This window comes from Dendronephthya gigantea, unplaced genomic scaffold (genome assembly GCF_004324835.1).
Source record: "Dendronephthya gigantea isolate DGI-Jeju-01 unplaced genomic scaffold, DenGig_1.0 000003F, whole genome shotgun sequence".
NCBI classification, from domain to species: Eukaryota; Metazoa; Cnidaria; class Anthozoa; order Malacalcyonacea; family Nephtheidae; genus Dendronephthya; species Dendronephthya gigantea.
The window spans coordinates 2,532,243-2,556,167 of NW_021163013.1; the positions used below are offsets into that span (position 1 = coordinate 2,532,243).

The following is a 23,925-nucleotide window of genomic DNA, read 5'->3' on the forward strand; positions in this document are numbered from 1 at the left end:
AAAATCTCACAATAACTTTACGAAGTCGCTATATAGTTGTTCTCGTAAAATTCGCGCGAGATGTTTCATCCTCGTACCTATTCCTCTTTGCTTGGGATCCCTCGAGGGATAGAGGACCTCCTCAATACGATATTATAACCGTGCATGCATCGATGCGTACGTAAATAAATCTATTATCTTGTTTCATGTACAAGTATTTTTTTTATCTTACTGGCAAAAAGCTCTCTACGTAAAACACTCATGCATGTTATCTTATAGCTGTTGTACTATATAGCAGTCAAGTTCATTTCTTCACACATTGTGGACTTTTTCTTATATTTCTAGGACTAAAGATTGAAAAACCTCGAAATCTTAGAGCAACAGTTAATGGGAGCAAGGTACTTATTAAATGGCAGCCTTCTGTACCTACGCGAGGGGATGCCTATTACTACGTTGTAACTTGGAAAAGAACCAATAAAAACGAAACAGAGGACTACGCAATTGCTGATAATGACAATTCCTTCGTCCGTGATTTTGGCAGTAAGTATATATTGGGGTACAAGAGTAAGTTGCTGCTAAACTTAGTTATGATTTAACGAATGATTAACGAATTATTTGCTGACGGTTATGATGTATGTGCATGTTTGGATACATATAATATATGTTTTCGCACGTTATACAGTATAGACATATCACTGCAGTCCATGGACCGCTATAAAAGATTAACCAGAGTGCTTAGATACAAAACAAATTGTAATTAAGTTGCCTGATCCTGTACGGCTATTGACCGATCAAATTACGTGTTTCGCTCTAGTTATTATGTATTACTTATTTTTCCGACGCCGAAGGAAACAGTGTGTTTTGTGTCACAAAAACGTTTTTCACTAACTTAGTGATTTGTTATTATATCTAGTGTTAGTGAGGCCAAAGAACATGAAATTCATAGACATTACCTTTATGGTTAGCATATGATATAATTTAAAGGTAATTTCCAGTATCGCACGGTTGCTAGGAAAAGCATCGCAACGGGCAAAAAATTCCATAATTTGCCGGCCTAGGGAAAATTATTAAAATTAATGCCCGCTTGTGTTGATCACGCCTAATCATGCAGATTTGAAGCTCTTTACGCGTGGACCTCTTGTCTAATAGGAAAGCAGAAAATATGAATTTTGACACTATAGGTATAAAACAATAGAATTTATTAGTGCGTCAATCATTAATGAGTGTGTCTACATCAATCATTCATGAGTGTGTCTATTTTTCCTTTAGATGCCACTGGTTTATACACAATAGGAGTCCAGGCTGGTAATAACGTTGGGATTCGCAGTGAATTCGCTTATCTTTACAACGTTTCAATAGGTGGAAATTATACCATCACAACACAGAGTACTAAATTAACAACCGCTCAGCATTCAAATACAACCACTCATACTCACGAATTGTTGAAACGAACGAATCCAACTGCAATGTCCATGCCTTTAATTGCTGGAGGTTCGACAGGAGCCTTTGTATTCCTCTGTTTGGCTGTGTTTATCTTTCTTTTCCTGCTGAGAAAAATTCAAAAGAAGCGACGAGATCGATCAATACAGGTAAATATTTTTATCACCTTACAGCACAATTTGTTTATTAGAGGTTGACTAAAACTCACAGTCACGATTTTAATGTCTGCACCCTCTGCATGTGTTGGAAAAATTCGTTTTCATTAAAACTTATGCATCTTAGTTCATGTATTAGCTTATACTGTGTTTATCTTTCATTTTCAACCCTGATGTTATTGCAATAATTCGACTTTCGTTTATACTTAATAATTTACGTACTGCTACAACCGTATTCAACAATCATGCACCATGTTGTCCGTTTTGGTAGGCATATTATTGAAACCTATCCATCACCAGAAATTCAAGACATTAATTACCAACACTCCAGGATTTCGCAATCAAAGATGGCTGCCTTGTAGGCAATAATTCCATTATAACAAGGCAACAATTTTTGATTGCAAAATCCTGGCGTTATGGTGATCAAAGTCTTGAATTTCAGGTGCTGAATTGTAATCTATAATTGGTAATCTGTATGTCTGCCCCACCCCAATTAAAATACCGGAATTTTCAAGGTGATACAAAGATTTTTCTGGACAGAAGATACAGTTCATATTCATTTAAACTTAAGCTATAGCGTATTATATAGCGTATAATTATATTATTTTAAAATTGCCGGAATTTTCAGGTGAATCAAATATGAAAAATATGAAAATACGGTTCATATTTATTTAAACTTAGGCTATTGCTTATAAAATATTCGTGAAAGATATCCAGACAGCACACATAAAATCAATTATATATTTTCGGAGTTTACGCTAATCCAAACTGTTTTTGTTTCAGCCGTATACACTATTTTATAAATTCAGTGATCAAAATAACCTTGTCCACTGACTGCTTTTTGTGTTCCAGTGGCCGACATAATATTATGCCGTCTTGTTGACTTAATTGTTCGCGGTTAGAACCTCTCAACAACTTTTTGGACTAACTCAAACACAAATTTTGAGTACTTTGATTGGCTAAAAGCTAAAGGAAGTAGCTATAAGATACAAACACGATAAAAGATAAAAGATACAAAAAAACAGATTAATATCAAGGCCTTATATAATGTAACGAACAAAAACGCTTTCGTATTCTGTCAAACCTAAATATCTAGCTTTTTTTCTTTAAAAGTGGTAAACACCTGAGGCAAGCGCCAAGCAATGGACCAATTGTAATGCGTTAAACTGAGAAGTTTACATTGGCTGCGATCAATATAAAAATTATTCTGTTTGATTATTTCTAAAATTTTCCAGGAGATGTCTCTATTATAAATTTAATCGCAAAAATATAAATGAAATTCAAACAAAACCTGTGGATTTTTTTTTATTTGGTTGTATTTTTCCTTTTCAGGAATTTGAATCCCGTTGGTTCGAAATTAATCTTCAAAAGACAAACGCTGCGATTGAACGACCAAACAGAAGTAGCGGTTAGTAATTTACGGTTGCCTATAAAAAGTATGGCTTATGCTAGCAACTATATACATTTCCTCAGTTAAATTCAATAGTAAATTTTATGAAAATGGCTGGAATCAGGGTAAGCACAACCTTTAGAATGCTATTGTGGCGTGATATGACTTTAATTGGCATCACATACGCGCTGATCAGGTAATCATACACTATAGCTGAGATGAATAAACCTGGAGGCCTGCTCCTTTCGAAAACCGTTCGCAAAAGTATTCGTAAAAAGATGGCGTCAGCAGAGGTAATTTTTCTCATAGTATGGCAGCCACTGTCCGCGTGTGCGATAGCTCAGGTTCTGCTATTAACCAATCAAAAGCCAGAGTTTCCTTGCCAAGATACATACCATATGTTTGTTTTATTTGCCCGTTTCAATGAAAAAGAGTTATTGAAGTGTTCTATATGTTCCCGAAGCATTTTTCTTTGAATAAACTGGTAATATCTAACGATTTTAATATGCTTTCAAAAGTGTTTAAGGTGATTTTGGAATTGCACCAGTTAATTTGTGTTTCAAGTGGGAATATGCTGGGAAGTATTGCCCCAAAATACGCTGAGATTTGATACTGGTAAAAGATTTTATCTATTTGTTGTTAGATGCAGAAGACTTTCTATTTACCTAGGTCAAGGCTTCATTAAAGCAAAATTAATTTTGCCTTTGTAGCTATGAGTTTAAGAAATATATATAATAATAATTATAGCTATATTTAAAAGCGTTAAAAAAACATGATGGGCTTCGTCTTTGTATTCGTATTTATATTGTTCAAGGAAAAATGATTTGTGGAAAACATTACCCTATTGAAACTATTTTTGAACTTTTTTCATACTTTTCGTAGGTGACAAAAAGTGCTAAAATTCCGATAAGTGTGTTTAAAAAACCCAAGAGAGTAAGAAATTTCGTTACAGGTTTAGGGAAAAAAAATTTTCTGGTTTAATTTCCCCCCACGATACGTTGTTTATCGCGGTCAGTGGATGCCCGGGTGAAAGTATTGACCTCTGCTGACGGCAGTTTTTTATCTCAGACTCCAGGTTTATTATGTCAATGTAGTGATATCATTCGTCTTGCATAAGTCACTATATCGACTGTAGTTTGGCAATACTAATCTCAAACTCTTATTGTGTGTAAAGTTATTTGTCTCACTCTGAAGTGAGAAAAATATTTTTTCTTCAGAATCACGCCAAAAGAAAATATCATACGTTGCACTATTGAAGCGCTGGCAAATCTCGCCAAACAGGCTGAAGGTACTGAACAAGCCACTGGGAGTTGGACAGTTTGGTATTGTTAAGAAAGGTTTATACTCACCTCAATCTGGCGGCGATCCTAAAGATGTTGCTGTGAAAATGTTAAAAGGTTAATAGTTAACATTAATAAATTAAAATTCTGAACAACTAAGAAGCCATAGTAACTTAGGTATTGCCCATTTGAAAGTAGTCCAAAGTCTTAATACTCCAGACGAAGCGACTCCTCGTGCATTGCGCACACAGGTATATAATTTTTATTTGGAACAGCAAATATATCTTTTTATTTGTCCATTTTAATTTGGATATTATTTTCAAAATATTATTTCATGTATTTAGATAATGCGACACAATCTGCTCTATCCAACCTGTTAGCCGAGTTAAAAATTCTAAAAAAAATAAATAAAGAGCCACACCCAAACGTCATAAGATTCATCGGTGGTCTTTTTACGGAAGGTATGCAACATGTATTTTGCAATAACTATCCTGCTTTCCTTTCGCGTTTTCCTTGGATTTTTTTGTCCTGCACAGTATGCCAGGTTTTAGGAAAAAATCCTTGCGGAATTAATATTCTTAAACAGCATTCAATTAAAATGTTTCCTTACTTTAGACCAACTCATGGTTGTAACGGAGTATTGCTCTTCCGGAAACCTGTTAAAGTTTCTAAGAAGAAGTAAAGTTATTGATACTGAATCTAACGCATCTCATTCGGAAAGCGACAAGCTAAATTCAACATTAAGCTCTTGCCAACTTCTGAAGATTGCCGTCGAGGTGTCCAGTGGAATGTTATATCTTTCAAAACAGAAGGTATATTCACCCATTATTATTAATATAGTTTCATCAGTCAGTTTCTCCTATTTCATAATCAACTAAATAGCAATTAATTAACAATCACTATAAATTTTAAGCTTGTCCATCGTGATTTGGCAGCCAGAAATATTTTGCTTGGCGGGGAAGGTAACGTGGCGAAAATTTCAGATTTTGGGTTGGCGAGGGACATCAGAAATACTCAAGCATATATAAGAACTAACCAGGTAAAACATCCTAAATGAACTGTAAAAGTTGCTACATTCATATTAACGTATGTATACGGTATGACAACTCTATTTTATTAGGCGAAGAAAAAGAAATTATTACTCTGAGAATTACGTAATTTTGAAAGATTGAGTAAAAAGTACTAAGTTCGCGTATATAAAAAGTTTAAATGATGTATTGAAACTTTTTCTCTTCCTTTTATTTGTCTTAAACCAAACGTCTTTGGTTCGACGAATTAAGATTAGAATGCTTATTAAATAACCATGAAGCGCAACTCCCCATGAGTTAAAGATGACGTACCTGTAAACAAATTTTAGTGTTCGTGGTCACTGTAGTCTGTGGATCCGGTTTTCATTGCTCTGACTACAGAAAAGGTTTATATTATTGCCATGTCAAAGGGTCATCTATTGTGTCCTTAAACTTTAATTAACGCAAAAATATTTTGTCTTTGGTAGTAAAATTAATAATATTTACAGCGTTATAAACCTGCATGCATGAATTGTTAGAAACGTGTATTTTTATAGGACTTACTTCCAGTAAAATGGATGGCTTTGGAAAGTTTAACCGAAGACCGTTTTACAACCGCCAGCGATGTGTGAGTTGATATGTTTCGTTAACTTATAATGTTATATGTACCAACTATAGCAAGATATTTACTTGTATTCCCCGGGCCCGTGCATGCAGAGTACTGTGGGATGGTACTAATTCCGCCCGGAGATTAGGAACTACACCCGCGGAACCCAGGAGAATATGTAGCGGAATCCAAAGTTGCCCAAATGTCATGAACGTTCAATGGTCATGGTGTTTGTACACATGCGCGATGCCAATGAAATGGCAAATTGTTTTTCGGATATGTTTTTTATTTTTAACAGTCTTTTAGCCTTTTCCAGAAAGGTTTTCACACATTTAGCCGTACGTTGCTTTGGTTTTGTCGTTCTGTGTACCTTTTTAAACAAATACACATGAAAATTATATTTTTTTGAAAACATCGTGTCAATTGTCAAAGATTATGAACATTATAGATAAAGCACTGAGTGTTTAAAAGTCAAAACAAACTGAAAGAAAGATATACCACAATGGTAGAAAAATGCGTTTTTTCTTCCGATATTAGTCAGCCAAAAACTGCGAAAGCTATTTGTTGTCAATCGCGAATATAAGGGGCCTTAAGATTCACAATTTTTTTCCAGTTTAGTTTTGAAACTGCAGAAATGAAGACAGTTTTACTTCACGTCTGTATCGTAGATTTGGTATTATCCACATCTATAGATATCTTCCATGCTCGCCTGATCGATATAAATATTGAATCAAACTGTAGTAATTGTAGGCCGGAAGCCTTTCTTTGATCTCCGAGGTTCCTCAAAAAACAATGGTACAAATTACAGGTCTGAAAAACAAATCTCCATATGCATAAGCAGAAAAATTGCTAAAATATGACTTGGATTTTAATCAATATTTTATATAAATTGGAACAATTAAATTAAGGCAAAGTTTTATTTCGTCAATGCCTTATTGTACTCTAATTTTGCATATTATGCGCATGGCATGCATTAAATGCAGAAACTAATTTCAATGTTTTTGTTTTTAATCAGATGGAGCTTTGGCATTCTTCTCTATGAAATTGTGACTTTAGGTATGTATATATATATATTGCACTACACTGGATTCGAGACCGCGTAGACTCCGAATTACACCAAATATAGCACCAATAACATGACAACATAATTATAGTTAGGCTTTTCAAATTACTACAATTTTCAGGTCAAGAACCATACAAAGGTGTATCGCCGTATGACATCAAAGTGCACGTCGTTTCCGGGGGGCGCATGGAGAAACCGTCCCACTGCTCGAGTGAAATGTAAGATAATTAAATTAAGGTTTCGTTCGTAAATAAATAAGTCTTTATACCAACCTCTGGTTTTCTTTAGCACTCAACAGTTTTGGTGTAACTATAAGCTAATACATTTATTGATGAACATGAACTTCAAATGAGAGTGAATATATCGGAGAAGTGAAGGATGACCACGTTTTCCATCATTAAGTTTATATATTAAAGCTTTAAGCTACAGTCAAAATACGCGTAAAATATCAAAATTAATAATGTTGCCTAATTAGCCGACAGGCATTAGAACACCCTAGAATTCACTCGAATTGTGGTATGTAAAAAATTGCAAAAGGCTAGCTGTGCAAAAAATGTTTTACTATAGCAGTGAGATATGTTTCTATTTTTTTACAAATTAATCCGCTGCGGGTGGATTCCTATAGCCTTTCCTACAATCTGATTAGCTGTAGCAGCCGGCAGAATTTTACGATATCTGACCACGGTCCGGAATTTGTTTTCTTTTCTAAATATTTATTCGCAAACTTTTGACTTTTTAATTTCAAAATATATGGACCAAATGATTATCGTGATAAATTGAAGTGAGTTTTAGTAAATTAAACAAATGAGGTTTCGATTGTTTATGTTTTTTTCGGCGTTGCTGAGTCTGACTAAGACTAAACGCCGCTTTTATTTCCCACCAGTCACGAACAAATCAATCCTTTCTCTTTCTTGACAGCTATGGAATAATGTTAGACTGTTGGAAAGCTGAAGCAAACGAACGACCGAATTTCTCAGAAATATCGAAAAGTATTTATGGTATGATGAATGAATCCCAGGTAACTCTCAGTAAATTAGATTATTATTCTACAATTGAATAAAAAATGAAGTTTATGCAAGTTGCAATGGGATAGAGTGTGAAAAACGGGTTTAGAATTAAATTAATCTATAATGTTCATAATATTTACCAATTCAAAACAAAACAGTTTTAAGCATTTTATACTTTCTCATCTATATATTATCTGTTCTCAATTGCAAGAACTGTCGCTAGACGGCTGGATACACACACAAAGGTCTCAAACCTTAATTTATGCATTTGTGTTTTATGAATAGATGTTTCTTGCTTTTTGGTTTTTCTTTGAAAAGTGGAAAGTAGTAACCACTGGTGGTATATAATAACCACTGGTATATAATATAATATAATATGATAATATGGACATGCCTCGGGTGCACAAATCATAATGTTTCCTTCGTTTGCAGTAAATAAGTGCTAATTGTTTTGCCCGAAATATCATGTGTAACCACTAACTGACAAATCGCATCGAATTACGATACCGATTACGAATTTTAGCCCTTGGCTACTATCGTTTACGTCGCATTCTTACTATCTTACACAAATGATGACATAAAATATTTTGCTTAATACGAAAATCCTTAAAATATCAATCTAAGGCGTGTTTATATGGAGCGAGTTATCCCAGCTAGGCATGGTGAAAAGTGCATAAAATGAAAGATCTGATTGATCTGACGCGCCTTTTACTTCGCCAAGCCGCACAAGGAGGAATATCGTTTTAAACTAATCGCCATGTTTGTTTACATATTTTAGGTAAATCCTTTCAGAATGCTAAATCTTAAATACTTTATGTAAAATGGTATATATTGTACTTTTTATCAAAATTTATGCATTCTGATTGGGTTATTGAAAATGAAAACAAATTTGCTGATTCGTCTAAGACGAAATCCCTCTTGTTGCCGAGCCGGTATAACTCTCTCCATGTAAACAGGCCCCTAAGACGCATTTTAATCCAAAACTTACACACTTTACGCACTTTGATATACACAAAGGAATGAGACTAATGGTTTCAAATGGCCGAAAATTATATTTACCCATTTGCTTTTCGTATCAAAAATAAAAAAATCATCCGCGTCATGCCTGTTGATATTTACTACTTTTACAATAGTTTTATCATGCATATAACTAACACAACTAAGCCTTATGTAACAATATGAAGTCTAAATTTTCTTTTCAATAAAGCGAAAATAATTTTATTGCCATATCCTTTCAAAGTGTATTTATTTTTTTAACAAAAGCGAAATTAATATGAAAACATGTCTTCACATATGAAAATATGAAAAGAGAAAATCCTTTTCTGGTGTATAGATTAGCTTTATTAACGTTTAACTATTGGCTAGAACTTTGGATAATGTTTCAACGCCAAGTTATCTTTTTTTAGAAATCGCATATCAATGTGGGGCGAGTAATGGGGAAGAATAGTGTCCAAATTGAAATGGCGAAAGTTGCAAATAAATCAACATAACAAATTGGGAAAACAGTATTATCCCCGAGCCGGTGCGAAGCACCGGGCGAGGGTACTAATTCCGCCCGGAGATTTTAATTACGCCCGGGAATGCAAATGCGAAATGAAAGTTGTCCGCCATTATGTCATGGACGTTGGGCGTTTTTGTAAGTTATGCGCATGCGTGAGTATAAGACGAGTTAAAACTGGTAACTAGAAAACGTTTACAAACGTGCGATTGGCTAAATTAAAATTTGGGTCACGTCAGCATAACTGATATTTTGAATTATAAACCTTTTTTTAAATAATATTTTTCATTTGGATGGTCTTAAAAATATACGAAAAATTGACTCGTAAAATTGATTAAAATATAATGTAAAAGATACCTTTGGTAGAAAAATTTTCATTCTAATGGATGGTGAAATATCTACGATTTTGAAGCATTTTTAAAGTTTTTTTGAACTGGTAAATGGGTAGATTTCGGTATTTTAAAGTATACTAGTGTTTTGTAAGTTTAATATGTGGATTTATCAACAAATGTATGACCCCTCTTTGAATTTATTCGTCAATATATCGTTGAAATGATTTGGATTTGAAAAGTATTTATTTTTAAAGTTGAATTTGTTTAAAAAGTAATTGAAATTTCGCTAAGAATTGTAGTATTTAAAACTATTCGTAGCACAATTATGATTATATTATAGTCGAATTTGATAGCTCGAGAGTCGACTTTATAATTCTACCAAGATATAGGATTTTACTTTACGACTTCGATCATTCAGCAGAAACGAGTATCATAGAATTTCAGTGATGGAAATATTTTTTATATAGCTTTAAATATTGTTTATTGTTTAAAGTTTATTGCGTCAGGCGAGGGGACTTTGCATGCAATGTATTTCTAGTAATTATACAGTAACTAGTATTACGTATATAGCCACTAAACAGGATAGCATGTGCTACAAAGCACTGTATTGCGCAGGGAAAATAATGGAGTTTCAGTCCAAACTTTTTATGTTCCCAATCTAAAAGATTCGCGAATACTTTTTTCAGATTTGAAAATACCTTGCATCAGTTATTCCATATCGTAAAAAAAATGGAAAGTATTCTGTCTTAAAAAATAATAAATTCCGCTTGAAAGGCCCAACACTGTGATCTTCCGAAGTCGTAAAACACATCGTGCTTTTGATTAAAGCCTGGCTTTCTTCATGCTTGGCTTTTCACGATACATCAGGGTTCCGGTAAGATATTTTCATGCCTTTCAAAATGCTTATAATCGTCTTCTGTATGCCGAAAAAATTGTTAAAGATTCTTTTCGCAACACCAGAAAATTCAGGGCGATACAACACCATAAAGAAAATGAGACAGCGATCAGCCTTATTGCCATGGAGTTTCAGTCCAAATTTTTTATGTCCCTAATCTAAGAGATTTGCTAACACTTTTTTTGGATTTAAATATACCTTCCATCAGTTAGTTCATTTGCTTAAAAAAATTGATAATAAACCAGAATAATAAATTCTGTTTGAAGGGCGGGTTATATTTGATCTCAGGAAGTGGTAAAACACTTCTTTACATTGATTAAAGTATGTCTTCTTTCATACTTAGCTTTTCGTGATATATGACCGTTCGGGTAAAACATTTTAATGAGTTTCAAAATGCTTACAATCATCTTCTATAAGTAGGTGAAGTAGCGAAGTTGTGTAAGTGAGTATTGCTGGAAAAAAAACCCAAGTCGACGTCGGAGTCTGCATAAGCCAGGTAATTGTTTTGGATAATTTTTATGGGGGTTATATTAAAAAACCCTAATCTGTTGTAGAGAAAAGAGTTAAGAAACGTTTCACAACGTAGTTTCTTAACTGAAGTAATTTTATATCGTCCCAATTATTTCACTTCTTTTGTGTTTTTAGCATAGAAATAATAGACATAGAATGCTTACTTATCACGAATACGTACGTGTCCCAAAATTTTTTTCTTGCTGTGCTCTTAAAAATGCGCCATTTTGAATCTTGCGAGGAATGAGAAATTTTTCAAAAAAACTTTTAATTCAAAACTTAAATTTTAGGTAAAGCATATTTTACAGTCAATTATTAGCACACAGAGGCAAAAATGCAAAACCCAGTTCCGCATTAAGTTGCAGAACAGAAAAAAAAAACGGAAAAACAGAAAAAGCAACAAGCGATAATGGATAATCGAGAAAGAGGCGATTTTCACTGTTGTGCACACAAAAACAAACCACCGGCCTATCGCCGTATATATTCATTGTTATGTAGAAAATATATTTAGTAGAGAATAATGTTTATTGTAATAGGTTGTCAATTATTATTGTCTAGCGAATTCTTTAACTGTACTTTGTTTTTTAAGGATTTTTGGCATTTTTCGCTTTTTTTACATGCAACCGTTTGTTTACATAAATTGTTATTTCGCTTGAACTTGATTATTTGTCGCATGACCTTGCTTTAATGCAACGATAAATAGTTAAAAACCTTTTTAAAAACATATCACTCTGTATAGATCTTTAACAGGTTTCTACGTAAAATTGAGCCATTTCTGCATAAATAGTTGAAGCCGTGGGAAGAGAAATGACTATGACTATATTTTATTTCGCCACTCGTGCATTTTGTGAATAAATAAGAACACATAAAACGCGTTTAATATAATCAAAAACATCATTTAGCGTACCTCAGTACCGTACTGCAGAGGTGATCAAGTATTAATTATGTACTCCACACTCTAAAAGTTATGTCTTGTCTTTGTGTAGGTCATTTTCACTTTTCACACAATAAATACTGCGTTATAATGCGTCTACAGCCCAGCAAGATTCCACTTTTTCCGTATTACGACTTATATGTACGCTTGAAACAAGATTGATCGAAAGCTAGAAACAGCTATCAGACTCCATCAGTCAATTCATGAAACAATGTAGTCAAAACCAAAACCAATCAATGCTCCAGTGCGTGACAAAAAAAAACAAGCTTTTCTCTCAAACTCACTCATATTCATATCTCGCTCGTCGCGACCGCGCACAAAAAACTCCTCACAGGAGTCTGAAACGAGGAAAAATGGCCTTATAAATCAGCCATCTTTGGAGACAAATTTTTTTCAGTACGCATTCTATGTCTATTATTTTTATGGTTTTTAGGTGCAGTATTTTCGTTAAAACAACTTTTTCTTTATCTGTAACGTTTAAAAAAAAAAACAACTCGCGCACATTTTGAAAAACCGACTTTATCAAATATGGCGCAATAATCCGAGGTCTCGTTGACTACTTTTTGCGTTATGCGCATGCGCAAAATAGGAAGGAATAAAGACAAAACGTCAGTATTTCAAAGAGAACGTGAAAAACGTAACTGTCATTTCGGGAATTGTTTTGAAAAAGCATTGGACTTTATAGGAAATAAAATATAGAAAAATACTACAAAGGTAAAAAATTATTCCGTATTTGCTGAAATTAGGATACAGTTTAATTGGGATGTATCAGCCACTATTTTATTCCTACGTTTTAAAAAATCAAAGATTTGAATCAAAATTTCAGCCAATTCATTTATTTCATCCTATCCTATTACTATTACGTTTCCGGCAAATTATTTTGATGCGTTTTAAAATGCTTATAATCATCTTCCATATAATGAAAAAATAGTTAAACATTATTAATTTTTCGCAACACTAGAAAATTCAGGATGATACAACACCATAAATAAAATGGGACAGCGAACAACTATTATTGCCAGGATGAAATGGAGTTTCAGTCGAAACTCTTTTTGTTCTCCATCTAAGAGATTCGCAAACACTTTTTTTTGGATTTGAAAATTGTTGCAACGCTTAGTCCATGTCGTAAAAAAATTGAAAAATATTCTTTCATAATATAATAAATATAATAAATTCCGCTTGAAACGCCCGACTCTTTGTTCTTCCGAAGTCGTAAAACGCATCGTAGTATTGATTAAAGCATGGCATAATCATCTTCTATATGCTTTAAAAAAATAGTTTAAGATTCTTTTTGCAACACCAGAAAATTCAGGATGTACGACACGATAAGTGAAATGGGACAGCGGGTAGGTAGGAGTGTCAGTCCAAAGTTTTTATGTTCCTGATCTAAAAATTGCTGACATTTTTTTTAAGATTTGAAAATACCTTGCATCAGTTGGTCCATATCCTGAAAAAATTGGAAAATAATCTTTCTTACAGAATATTAAATTTTGTTTGAAGGGCACGTTATATTTCATCTCACGAAGTGGTAAAACACATTGTGACATTGACTATAAGCATTTTTTTTATGCTTAGCTTTACGTTATAGCTATATGAGGGTTCCGATAAAATGTTTCAATGCTATTCAAAATGCTTATAATGATCTTCTATATGCTATAAAAAAATAGTTTAAGATTCTTTTCGCAACACCATGCAGTAAATTCAGGATGTACAAGACGATAAAGGAAATGGGACAGCGGGTAAGTTGGAGTATCAGTCCAAAGTTTTTATGTCCCTGATCTAAGAGATTTGTTAACACTTTTTTTAGGATTCGAAAATACCTTACCTCATTATTCTTTCCTCGAGAATAATAAATTCCGTTTGAAAAGTGCATTATTATCATATCAAACATTATTATGTTTTTTACTATATACATATTCAGTTTTATAATTTTATTCGCAACAGACGTTTGACAGACGTGCGCTTTAATTCTCTGTGTTGTATACGTTGTAAAGTATCGTATTTCATTCTGTCTGAAGATTTCTTTAAAATGAAGTCGAAATTTTGACTCACAAGATTGCTTTATTTACGTATTGAATTGTTCGTTTTATCTTTATATATAAGATATTGCGCGTAAAATATAAAGTATAAACGAATAATTTTAATAATGATAAGAGACTATGGTAATAATATAGAAGGGGCTAGTAGCTCAGTCCATTCCTGGTTTTACAGATTCCGGCTTTTCTCATTCCTGGTTTTACAGATTCCGGCTTTTCTCATTTCTGGTTTTACAGATTCCGGCTTTTCTCATTCCTGGTTTTACAGATTCCGGCTTTTCTCATTCCTGGTTTTACAGATTCCGGCTTTTCTCATTCCTGGTTTTACAGATTCCGGCTTTTCTCATTCCTGGTTTTACAGATTCCGGCTTTTCTCATTCCGGGTTTTACAGATTCCGGCTTTTCTCATTCCTGGTTTTACAGATTCCGGCTTTTCTCATTCCTGGTTTTACAGATTCCGGCTTTTCTCATTCCGGGTTTTACAGATTCCGGCTTTTCTCATTCCTGGTCTTACCGTTCCCCGTTCCTTTCCCCATTCCTTTCCCCGATTCCCCATTCCTTGTTTTACAGATAGCCCTTGATTCTTCTTGTATACTTTCATTGACACCCAAAAAAAAACGCTAATGTCAATACTAATCAAGCCTGTCCCTCTCGACTACACTACACGCTAATGTCAATACTAATCAAACCTGTCACTCTCGACTACACTACGTACAGCTCGTACGTTATTAAAATTGCATCCAGTTTGACTCTTCACGCAGCTTCCCGTTTTGTAAGTTCACGCAGCTTCCCGTTTACTTTATAAGTAATGTTATCTTTTATAATTATTGAAACTTTTGCCAATGTAAAGCAAAGTGAAAGCGAAGAGTAAAGTTCATGAGTGATGACATGACGACAGTTAAGCACTATCTTCTCGACCGAAAATGAAACAACTCAATTACATATATTATTTTACATACAACACAGTTTAATAGTAAAGATTCTCTTCACATGCAGTATTACTATATTTCGTAATAAACTTATCATGCCGAAAAAGCGATATTAAATTAATGTTGCATAATGGCTAAACAATTACGTGTTTGTTAATTTCGAAAATTGATTAGCCTAACGCATTTACAAACGCATTTGACGACAAATATTCTTTCTCGGCCTCGCGAAATGCGAACTCTGCCGCATGGAAAGAACACGCGAGCTCCTCAGATGCAACTCAAACAGGGATTGCCAAGACCGATCAGTGGATTACGAAAGAGAAAACTGCATCCTCGAAACCATAGCAACGGTCTTTCGACTTATTTATAAAAACACCTGCAGTGTTTCCTTTTAAATTTCTTCTGTTGTACGATGTAGATCCAGTGTATATGATTATTGACAGGATGAATACTAAGACAGAATAAATTAAAGACTTCAATTGCTATTGGTTGTGGATTTTCAAAGTATAATATATTTCAATAAAAATCAACCAATCCGATGGCAAATTATGAGTGTTGTACAATATATTCTGCTTTTCTCCGGGCCTACATTTCTAGAAGAGGTTATATGCAAATGCAAAACTAAATAAGAATTTTTAAGAATACTTCTTCAATTCCTTATCTTATTCCTGTAAACTCAGACAGAAAATGGCAGGAGAGCAAAACATATCAACAAGAAATTTCAACATGACAACTGTTCGAAGCGATGTTCTTATCTTTTCTGTTGTTTTTAAATTTTTTGCGATGATTGTTGGGGTATTAGGTAATGGCACAGTTATAATATTTACAATTTTTTCAAAGAGGGAAAAGACAGTCGCGTCATATTTCATTGGAAACTTGGCATTGGCGGACCTTCTCGTGTGCCTAACATTTTATCCAATATGGATCATCGAATTTATTCAGACAATATTGAACATTGACAGTGATCAGGACTTGTTTTGCAAGTTAAGTCGTTCTACCAGCTGGTCATTTCTGTTTGCTTCAGTGGCAACACTTCTTGCTATCACGGTTGATCGGTATTTATACATCGTAAAACCTCTGAAATATCCCCTAATTGTGACACGTCAACGAGTGTTTCTTGTAATATCTGGGATTTGGTTCACCGTCTGTTGCAATTTCATAATATTTCTAGTCTACTTTAAGAAGTCGAACATTGGATTAAGGAGTTTCTGCGACATATCTGACAGCATTCTGGGGGTTCTTAGTGCGTTTTTTGTCTATGTCCCTTTTGCATCAATATGCTTCCTTAATTTTCTAATCCTAGATGTGTCAAAGAAACAAAGAAAACGAGTATTGAATGAAAAAGTTGCATTTCCAAACAATTCCATTGAGATGTCGATAAAACGACTGAACACAATACATTATCTTCGCCTTAAATTCAAAACAGCGAATACATTCTGCATTGTGACGGCAGTTTTTGCTTTCTTTGTCTTTATCCCTGCCTTTATTGGGTTGCCAGTTGAGTTGTCTTGCAGCAAATCGTGTCGCCAACTTTGGTATGTTGTTTTTCACTACGAGTTGTTTGGGATTAATTCAATCACGAATGCGTTCATCTATGGAATGAGACATATAAAGTTCAGGAAAGCCGCTGGCAACTATATTTTACGCCTATTGAGTTTGTAAAAGACAACGAAAATAGTGCAATTATCTACTCTTATTTTCGTGCAAAATAATGAGTGCAATTATTGAGTCTTATTTTCGGCGAGGATTTCGAAAATAATTTTAATAGAGAATAATTATGATACAATAATTCTATACCAAATTTGACGGAAGCCCGTGGCAGACGGAATCATGAGAGGGCATGCAAAGCTAATTTTGAGCTTTTTGTCTATTATATATAGTACTTGATCGAATTGAATTTTTATAAATATGCATGTATAGTGCACTCTAGCTACTGCATGCAAAGTAATAATCTGTGGATCATTTCGATCGTTTTCAGGTTTCGTAGAGTCCTGTGTTGCTGAACTTTTATAGCTGTATTATTTTTGTTTTGTTAAACTCATATTAACAAAATGACACGCAATTTCGCATTTACAGTACACCTGTGAGAAATGAAACATCTGCGCAGAATGAGTCTCTCGCACATATCGGCATGTATGGCGCCAGATCAAAGCGTTATAACTATTTTTAGTCCACGGGACTGCTCACTCCAAAGGTTATGAAGCTCTACTTTTTAACTGTTTTCTAATGATTAGTTGTTATTATTTCATTTTAGAGTCGTGTGTTGATATAATTATTATGTGAGTAGCGTTACTCGCAGCCGTACCGTAGGTCAATATAGGGACCTTAAGCATGCATGCAGGACGGGAACACGACAACGGCAGCTATCAATACAATGGTTCATTGAAAAGAAATGAATTATTAAACACCATTGGGACGTTTAGACGAGATCTATAATTATCTTCTGTTTACAACGGCAAAACGTCGTTTATTACGTCCTATGTAGAACGTCTGTATTCAGGACGTAGTGAGTGCTACCATGAATTAGGCTCAACAGAATTGTCCCTAAACGTAAAAACAATGTTTTTAACGTCTTATATCTCATTAAATTGGTACAGTTGATGATATAGAAGAACGCTTTACTATAACTTTAATTTAGAGGAGTACACCCACCACGTCGTCGTCGCGTTGCCTTCCTACATGTTTAAGCGGGTCCCTAATGTTTGTCAGCTACAGTAATTTAATACGACTAGCCTGCATGAATTACAAACTATACGTTCGAATGATTCCATGCACGAAACTCACTGTCTCAAAACATTTTTCGGCTAAACCTTTTAAATACTCATAATCTTGGTGACGCACATTTGTATCATGGTTACTGCTTGTATTAATTTTGCTTTGTGATTTAGGCTGAAAAACAGGAAAGCCTATGATAGTTGTGTTAATGTTATACAGATTAAATAGACGTATGCTTACTACGGAGTAGCTTTACGTTCTCGAAACGCTTATTATATAATTATAAAAAAATTCACTACGTTACGCTACAACACGCGGTTGAAGTGGAGAACAGGTCTCACGATTGGTCTGAAAATTCACACTAATCATCATAATTATACTGAACGCTGGAGCTCGTTCGATATTGATTGAATGAGTGATCATAATAATACTGAGCTGAAAGCTTTAATAAATCAGCTTTGATGTCTAGGTAAGAAAGCCGCCAGTTGTTTCTTTCTAATTAATTCTTAGGGAAGTTTATTACCGGCGTCCGAAGATTCGGGATATTCTTTACAGCAGATGCAATTTCATTCGGAGTGAGATTTACACAATGTTGCATCACCTAAACGATTACCAAGTATTGCCCCCCCCCACTCTTGCGGATATGGCACTGGAAAGCCAATATCAGAAATTTGCTTGGAATATAAACATTTTCTCATACGAAGGCCATCATAAAAATATTCTTTCTCTGGAACATACGTTTCGAGTTAATTGCTCTCAAGTTTTCAGTGGTTAAAGGTTGACAACATTAATAACGTTTTGGACGTCGACAAAAATGTCTTTTCAATTGTGGGTTTTAAAGTGCCTATACCACTCGTGGAATCTTTATGCATTTGAAAAGAATGTAAAAAGTTAGTTAATATATTAAAAAAGTTTTTTGATTTAATATAACAATTTTGAAGATACTAGCCTTTAAACTAACTGCAGTTCCTGAGTCCCAGGCTCCTGTAAACAATGGGCAGTTTCAAATTGAATAGCCGTGTTTAAACCCAGGAGGTTGGGACTCAGGGACCGCAGGTAGTTTAGAGGCTTGTATCTTCGAAATTATTGCACTAAATCAAAAAACTTTTTTAATATATTAACTAACTTTTTACGTTCTTTTCAAATGCATAAAAATCCCACGAGTGATATAGGCACTTTAAATAGAAAGCAATTTGAATGATTCCCGACTCTTTACTTACAGAGGCGACGCCATATTGGATTCCTAAATTATAGCGCATGTTTTGTCCAATTATAGCCCAATGTTGGCCTACATTTCCAGCGATGTTTTTCGACTTTTGCATGCATTGAATTCCGCGATAATTGCACCAATTTTGGTATTATTTTTTCTTGGGTGACACAAGTGTGCATTTCCAAAGTCTCATTCATAGGGGACAAAAATATAACAAAACATAATTCACAAAAATAGCTTTTTAGGTCGACGCAAGTGGTGTTTTCAAAACTATTTCTTCCATGTTCTTGGTATAGTATTAAAATATGCTGTGAAAATTATATTCGAAATATATCGGAAAATTGGCCAAAGCTGTGCAACACAACTCTTGTGAGACAAGACTGTGACGTAGATAAATACGGTCACATACACATTTCAAATACTAGTATATTTCGCCCCAGAAAAAAACTTGCGACAACGAAACAAAATTAAAAAAAAAACAAAAAAAACCAAGGCAACTCCATTGCTCACGCCGCAGTAATCCAAATGGCTCGTTTCAATGATTGTTATTATCGTGAAAATAATGGAGTTTGTTGTTGAATCTCATGGACATTGCATATAAATTCACTCAAACACGGCAACAAAGGTTATTTGCAAAAGCAGATCTATAGCTATTTATCATATACATTATACAAATAGACATACATGCATATAAAGCTCGAACAATGTTATATTAAGGGTGAGTTTCAAGTAGCTGCCGGAACTATAATCTAGCCGGTATTATATTAATTTGAGGCGTCTTTCCAGATTCTGTTTCCATTTTAATTTTTCAATTTTCCTATCAATTGACAATAACTTGATGGTGTAATTCTGTCTTGAAGTCAATATCAAATCATTTGGAACTTTCTTATCATTATTATCATTTTAATTAGAACCGTGCAAACCGGAAAAGTTATTCAATATCACGGGGAAAGGTGTTCGACGATAGTTTGGGCAATACCATAAAATTTTGGCCAAGTTTTCTTTCAGGAGTGTAGAACAAACAAAGTTAAACACCGATCGGTCGACTTGTATGACACCCGACAATCGAAATCGAAAAGATTCAGTTGGAATAACGACTAAAACGACTAAAACGAGGTAATATTTGCGGGAAAATTTTACTACCATGTGATCATGCTGCTTCAATATGAAAAATTAATTAATTAGTTCTTCCCTAAATAGGGTTAATCGATCTTTCAAGATGATTGACATTGTATTAAGAACTGCTGTCATATTTTCTCTTCGGTTCTTATCGTCTGCTGCTGGTAAGTATGTCTAGTATATGTTATACGCAGTTTGTTATCAGGCCATTGAAATATTGATGTTCTTGCCAAAGCGGAAGAGAGCTATTTAACCATTCACGAGCATATTAAGACATTAGTATCAAGCAAGCACTTCACACCTTATTCCGCTTACAAATATGTTGAGTGGATCAATATGAATAGCCCCATAATTTAGAAATATCGTCAATATTTTAAAGAATTTTGGTACACATAGATACTTAACATGTTTACAAGTTCACCTAGAATTGTTTCACACGGTGAAATGCGGGGAAATACAAAAGACAAATTTATTCATATGACTCAAGTTTGTGAAATGTTTTATCAGGCATTAAAGTCTCTAATTTCTATATGCAATGAAAGTTATGCGGCAATAATCATGCTAAAACGAAAATTTCTACTGGCTTTTTCGTCTTGTACACCAAGGATTCCAAGGACTTCAATAGATCAGCTGAAACATTTCTTGCAAAAGTTTTAATTAAGTGTCTAAGAAGATTAACAGGGCGAAACGTCAAAAAGTTAATTGCCAAATTACCCATAGTGATTGGTAATCTGGGTAGATTTTTATGACTTTATGGCGGTGACTAGGTATTGCACTTACAAAAGAAATCCGTCGGGCGGAACTGAATATATGAATATTCCCCCCAGTCATCGTTCTAGTTACGCCAATATTGTCAATACTTCTAGAAATATTATGTGTTGTAATGTATCGTTTAGAATCGGCACTATTTGAAATACTACCCTATGTACTTCCGTTCAAAAGGGAATTGGGTAGGCCAGATTTATACTATAAATCCTAAGAATCGGGGATCTATTGTACTAGGAAATACATGCATATATCATGCAGTAACCCTCGCCATTTCAGACCAAGCAATTAATACCTTCCTGAGCTAGTCAGACAGAAGCTTATAATTTATTATGAAATTAAAATGTAACCTGCTCAATTCCGTATGTAAACAAACGGTTTGTTTACATTTTTAACTTCACTATTTTTTAAAATACGATGTGCTGTCTGAATATTTAAAACTATTTAGGTTCAATACGCTTCTAAATTAATCAGAACTAGAGTTTATGTTAAGAAAAAATAAGAAACATGCGAAATTTAGGCAATTTTCAGAAGGCCCTCACTTATTATGAGCAGAACCTATGCGCAGAACAAAATTGACTTCCACTTTAATCGATGAGTAGGTAGATGGAAAAAGTGTACAAAATCTTCAAGGACTATAAACGTCAAAATGTAATTTCTCAGAATTTCAATCAGCAGTTGCAATCGACTATAAAATTTTTCTGTGGAGATGTTTGCTCTTGTTAGTTAAGCCCCTAGCTCCAAGTTGAAGCATGGGCCATCACGCCATGGGCCAAAACGCTTTTATTACTCCGACGTCAGCGACGGAGTTGAAAATTCACCTCAGTTTTGTTTTCTTTTGTTTTTTTTTTTTAATTTTTTAATTTTATTTTTCGTTGTTGCAATTCTGTAATGGCGCGAAATATACTAGTGTTTAAAGTGTGTATGTGACCATATTTATATACGTCCCAGTCTTGTCTCCGAAGAGTTGTGGTGCACAGCTTTTGCTAATTTTCCGATGCGCGATTCGATTCGCTCGCATGATACGCAGGGTTGGTAAGTTACTGAATAAATAAGCCAAACATTGTTATTGGCGGCCCTTTGATTCCTTTGTTTTAAACAAAGAAAACAAATGTTATGTTAATATATTTGGCTTATTTATTCATAAAATCTACCAACCCTGATGATACGGCAATTCCTCCAAGAGAAACAAATAAACCGTTTTTTCATGCTGTTCGATTAAGTTTAGATTGAATTGGGGTAAGAATATATTTAATACATGTAGATTCTGGTCCTATTTTAATAATATCGCTGCCATTTCGCCGTTTAACAAGATGATGTGATCGTGTATGGGCGCGTTGACACGTCGTAGTTTGCACAGGATTGAAGATTTAATATAACTATATAAGCGCGAATTCCAAAAGCAAAGTGTAAAACAAAGCGAATATATCATGCGGTTTATTTACATTTTTGAACAATTGAACTTCCATACTTTTTAAAGTACAATGTCCTTTTGAATTTCGCGATCGAACATTTAGGTTCGCAAATCGCAAGGCATCTAAATGGAATATGAACTGTATTGTTTATGTTCAGAAGCTCTATATTGAAGACTGGCACGTGCGCCTGAGTTAACGCCAGAACAGGCGTCTTGTTGTGTATAGAATTTATAAAGCGTATTCACAAAAAAGTTTCCGGAAATGACAGTTTTTCTTACCATTTTGTGTTAGCCAACAAGGAGTTGATAATTACCATTCTTAACTCGTTCAAATGATTCGCATGCGCACACAGGGCCGTAGCTAGACCGCTTAATTAGGAGGTGTATATATATATATGTATTTATATGTATTTATGTTAATCTACCGCAGGAACAATAGCGTACAAAAGAAATCAGTCGGGCATAAGATAAATTTATGAATATACACCCCTCCCCCCAATTATGCCTCTAGCTACGGGCCCTGTTGCGCACAAGTTCTTTTGATCATTAAAACGTCCACAGTCCATGACATGGAATTTGGGAACTTTGGAAATATACCACATATTGTGCATACCTTAGGTGCGCCCGCTCGAGCATTATCTAAAAACAAGTTTAAACCAGGCCTAAATGTGCAAAGGTTGGTGAATTAGTGAACAAGGGCTAATTGTGGAAAAACTATAGGCGTTTATTACCAATGATAAGTGAGGTGCGCTGCCAGCTATCAGTGAATGTCTTTAATATATGGGAAAGTTTTTACATAAGATAAAAAAGCTCTTTACTGCTTTGAGACTAATTGTGACAACTCACGATCCTTCGTGTTTGTACTAATACTATAATCATTTCATCACTTCGTTTTCGCCGAGCACACTGGCCGCGATAGGGGGTTCGTATGGGCATTTCTTCTTCTCCCGCCCCAAATTTATGCTCTGCCCCCAGTTTCCAACTTTGGCCTCGTTTTCACTTTATATGAGCAATTTATAGTCTTTATTAAGGATTTTCTTTACTTATAATAAGAGCTTCCCCCACAGAATAATTTCTGTCCTCCATATCCCGCTTCCTTTATTAAAGAAATTAGGCTTATCAGTGCAGTTATAAATTAAAACATAGCTAAGTGAATCAGCCTGCACATACAGCATATTAGTATTTATATTATACTGCATTTGATATTAAATACTTGTACCTACAAGCTAATTTATGATAATTTTATACCGTGATACTACGAAGCAAAATTACAAGAATATAGCAAACAATTAACTTTGGAATGTTTTCAATTATTCCCTGCAGTTGAAAGGTCTTTAATATCACAAGTTCCGTCGTACAGAGCCAGGTTCACAGGTTCGTACAGTAGCTAATTCTTTTAAGAGCAATTGTTTCAGATTGGTGTTTAAAGAATATAAATTATATCCTTTTAGGCAATTTTCATACGACTCTCTTCACAATTGTAAAAAACATTTAAAGCCTTCACTCTTATACCATACCAAAATAAAGTCCCGTGAAACTACAGTTGACCTAGAGTTAAGAAAACACTTCACTGCATGTATTGAACACAATATAATACTCATTCTAATTTACTACTTTTATTCATGCTTCGTCAACTAAGG

The 23,925-nt window shown here is 34.4% G+C and overlaps 1 protein-coding gene across 1 annotated transcript; it reads left to right on the plus strand.

Moving 5' to 3' along the window:
- The first annotated feature begins 429 nt into the window (after positions 1–429).
- Positions 430–5,883, plus strand: LOC114539803 (fibroblast growth factor receptor 1-like). Its single transcript, XM_028560382.1, has 8 exons — positions 430–519; positions 1,249–1,568; positions 2,907–2,982; positions 4,182–4,361; positions 4,589–4,705; positions 4,860–5,056; positions 5,158–5,283; positions 5,809–5,883. Exons 2-8 carry the CDS (start codon positions 1,446–1,448, stop codon positions 5,881–5,883), a joined length of 894 nt encoding a protein of 297 aa, XP_028416183.1. The 5' UTR covers positions 430–519; positions 1,249–1,445.
- Positions 5,884–23,925: the final 18,042 nt, after the last annotated feature.